Below are 3,877 nucleotides of genomic sequence, written 5' to 3' on the forward strand. Positions count from 1 at the left end.
TTTCCCTGTAAAGCTCTGCACGCAGACACACGTGCACATTCTGGGGAAGTGTGTAGCTTGTAACAACTGACCCGAGTCCTCCCGAACAAGCTGCCACTTGACTCGTACAGGGGACTCTATGCCCGGCGACCATGGGGGTAAGGGGGACAGTTCCTTGTACCTAAATGAGACGAGGAGGCACTCTTGGGATTTGGGGCTTTAGAGAAAGTTCTGGGGCCCGTTTGCCCTTCTTGGCCACTCCCACAGCCCCCAGCAGGGAACAAGGAACAGCCTGAGCTTGGTCTCCTAAAGTGTGCCCTTTAACTCCCCTGAAGGTGGCTTTGTGGCAGAGGGGAGTGGAGATGGTGCTGGTGCCCACTTTAGCCCAAGTCTCAGGAATGGCAAAGGGAGACCCTGGTTATTTGATCAGGAGGCATGGTCTCCTTCCCTCCCAGCATTGCTTAATGAGATAGCTGACTGTCAGAGGGCCACAGGCAGGAATGATGAGGAGAATGGTGTCTGCTGGCCACAGAGTTCTGCCCTGCCCCAAACTCTAATAAAACACCCCTAACTCCCAGAGGCTCCATACAGCAGCCTGGAAATCTGAGAATTTACTCCTCCTGCATGGCGGGGTTGATGTCACTTTCCTAGGGAATCTGGGCCCTGTAAGTATCTGGAACATCATTTCCAGACCTTTCTGTGGGACCTGGGAACATACTGGCAAGGCTCATCCCATCCACCGGTCACAGGGAAACAAATCCAGGGCTGTGTGCAGAGTAGGGTCAAGGTCTTGGACAAGAGTTCTGCATTAGTCCCTCCACATCGAGAGTTCAGATTCCGGGATGGGTGCAGGTGTGGTGTGACCGTTTCAGGTTTCCTGGGTCAGCCTCAGTTCTCTGGGAGCAGAGGCGGCTATGAGAGAACTGGGTATTGGAAGAGAGGGTCCACTTGAGAGAATGGAAAGAGGAAAACTGGTGACCAGGGCTCTAGATTATAGTCCAAATTTGCCAGCGGAAGTGAACCACCCTATGAAAAACCCTGACTTCTCTCAACAGGGGTTGGTAGAGAACCCAGGATAAATGAATTCCAGATTCTCATCTTTCTAAGGGCACAGACCCCAAAAGGACTATCAGAGTCTTGCCTTAGGGAACCAGCTGCATGGGAAATTAGAGGCGGGTGGGGGCTCCAGCCTCAAGCCACCGAACTGGGCGGTGGCAGTGGCGGGAGGTGGGGGGAGTCTATCCATCCAACTGGAACGGCCCTCCTAATGTGAGTCTCCAAGCATGGCTGAGGCCTTCTAAGCCACTTCAGCCTAATCTTCCCTCTCCTTCCCCCATCCTGTCGTAAGGGAGTTGTGCGTCGGGTGGACGTGGGGTGAGGTGAAGGGGACGATGGAAGGAAAGCTCGGACTCCGGTTGGCCTCGCCTGGCCGCAGGCCACCAGGTTAAAGCACGGGGAGTGGAGGACGGGTGCTTCGGGGACTCTCCGGTAAGCCCGGGTAACAGCCCTTACCCAGGATGCCAAAAGCGGAGAGACCAGAGGGGTGGGGAGGTGGGACACCAGGCCGTCAGACGTTGCTGATGCGCACGCTAAGAGCACTGCCCTCCTTCTCCGCTTGCTCCCGCAGCGACTCCTCCAACTTAAGCTTCTCCGGGTCTCCGTAGCGCATGGTGCCGTCACGGAGGCCACTCGGAGGGGCCACTTTCACTACTTGGTCGAAAAGGCTGAAGTCCGCTATGTACTTGCCGCTGGCTGACAGCGAGATGGCCGGTGTGAACTCGTAGCCCCAGAGGATCTCCTCGGGCAGGTAGGAGGTGCGCACCTGGCAGGTGGCACTGGTGGATTCCACCGTCCCGCTGAGAATCAGCACCAGCTCGAAGTCGCCCTCGCCGCTGCGGAGGGGCAGGTCCTTCAGGGGACTGCTCTCGTCCACCACGTGGTAGAACGTCAGCGGCAGAATGAGGAACGGGCTGTCGGAGGCGGTGTCCACCTGGAAGGTCACGTTGACCTGGTTGAGCCGGATGTTCTCACCCTCTTTGGTCTGGTGGGTCTGGAGCAGTTTGCCCGTCACCTGGCAGCCGATGAGGAGGCTCTTGCGCATGTTGGCGACGCGGATCATGAGGCAGGGCTTCCCGTCGTGTGCGGCGACCACGGCGTGCTGGCTGAACCGGATGGTCTCCGCCCGCTTCTTGGGCCGGGCGATCTTGGCCAGGAAGGTGCCCGTGATGAAGATCTCCAGGATGGTGGTGAGCACCAGCTGCGCGATCAGGAGCACGATGGCCAGCGGGCACTCCTCGCTGATGTAGCGGAAGCCGTAGCCGATGGTGGTCTGCGATTCGAGGGAGAAGAGGAAGGCCCCGGTGAGCGTGTGCACCTGGACCACGCAGGGCGTGTGGTTGGCGGGGGGGCCCAGCTCCAGCAGGTCCCCGTGGGCCACCGCGACCAGATACCACACCACACCAAAGAGGAACCAGGTGCCCGCGAAGGTCGCCGAGAAGAGCAGCAGCTTGTACCGCCACTGCATGTCGATGAACGTGGTCCACAGGTCCTTGAGGTAGAGGAAGCGCTTGTCGGCGATGTGCTCCATCCTCACGTTGCTGCGGCCGTCCTTGGTCAGGACTCGGCGCCGTCGGACTGCTGGGCCCACGAGGGGCCGGCTCTCCGTCTGCGTGGTCTGACTGTAATACACCTTGGCAACTGATGTCATCTGGAGGGAGCAAGACAGCATAACGCAGGTTACAGCAGAAACCCAGCCCACTCCTAGCCACCCCCCAACGCGAAGGAGGAAGTCACATTCGTTTAGTGCCGCTGACTGGTTCTTACTAGTAGCCAAGATGTATGAGCGCTTGCTGAATGCCAAGCGCCATGCAAGACACTGGTGGGTCAACATGAATGACGTTGTCCTTGCTCCCCAAGAACCCACGGCCCAGTGAGCGAGACACATTCAGTGAGCGAGTACTCGCAACGCAGTCGGATCCTTGCGATTCTTGGGAGACGCAGAAAAGACAGAGTCATAATAAGCTCACAGTGCCTTGAAGGTGGGCCAAGAAGAGAGCGCTCTACCGGTCTCTCGTCCCCGCAAGGCCAGTTCTGTGATGCCCTCTCATCCTGAAATAGGGTCCCTCCCCTCCCTCATGAATGGCAGAGCAAGAAAGACTATCCTGTTGAAATCGTTCCAGGCCAACCCCCCTTCAAACACACAAACCCTTCATTTACTCACTTTTCTCCCAGCCCTGAGTTAGTACTCACTGGTGACACCAAGATACTCATCTGGCTCAGGAAACAGCAGAAACCGCCCATCCTTCTACCCTTGGAGATGTCCCCTGAGCACCCAGTCCATTTCACTGTCTTATCGTGATTACTCTTATCCCTCTATCGTCACCATCACTATCATCTATTTGCATCACGGCAGGGGGCCCAGCCTGGGTTGGTGGCAGGATGTGGGGTATGGGTGGGAAGAGCACAGATGGGACCCAAGCAAAAACAGCTGAGCCATGGTGGAGAACCACACAGCGAGGCCTCCTGACGGTGCGGGTGCGGGAACGTTTCCCCAAGGACTCGGGGACTGCCGGGTCACCGGCAAAGTCGCCTTGACGGGGTGAAGTAGGAAAGTTCGTGTGTATCAGTGAGCGCGCGTTCCGGTTCAGGATCGCTGTTTGTCCTGAGAGAAGAAAGTGGGAGAGGCTCTAAGATAGGAGACAGCTCGCTTCCTATGAGGGGCCGGCACCCCTGCCCAAGGAGTAACTTGAGCTTTTCCAGGAGAGAAAGGATTTCAGTCACTGAACCCTTGGATCCTGGATCTGGAAGCCAGACCTCCTGGGAAGGAGGAGGGTGATCTCAGGGGCATTCGGTCCTTAGAGAACAAAGAGGCTCATCACATTCTCTGTTCCAAAAAAAT

The 3,877-nt window shown here is 57.4% G+C and overlaps 1 protein-coding gene across 1 annotated transcript; it reads right to left on the reverse strand.

Annotated features, from left to right (window-relative positions):
- Positions 1-1,546: 1,546 nt before the first annotated feature.
- KCNJ10 (potassium inwardly rectifying channel subfamily J member 10) lies at positions 1,547-2,686 on the reverse strand (the record flags this gene model as incomplete). The annotated part of the gene is made up of 1 exon (XM_080824750.1): positions 1,547-2,686. One exon carries the CDS (start codon positions 2,684-2,686, stop codon positions 1,547-1,549), a length of 1,140 nt encoding a protein of 379 aa, XP_080680876.1.
- Between the last annotated feature and the right edge of the window lie 1,191 nt (positions 2,687-3,877).

This window comes from Martes martes (genome assembly GCF_963455335.1).
Source record: "Martes martes genome assembly, chromosome: 15".
Classification (NCBI taxonomy): domain Eukaryota; kingdom Metazoa; phylum Chordata; class Mammalia; order Carnivora; family Mustelidae; genus Martes; species Martes martes.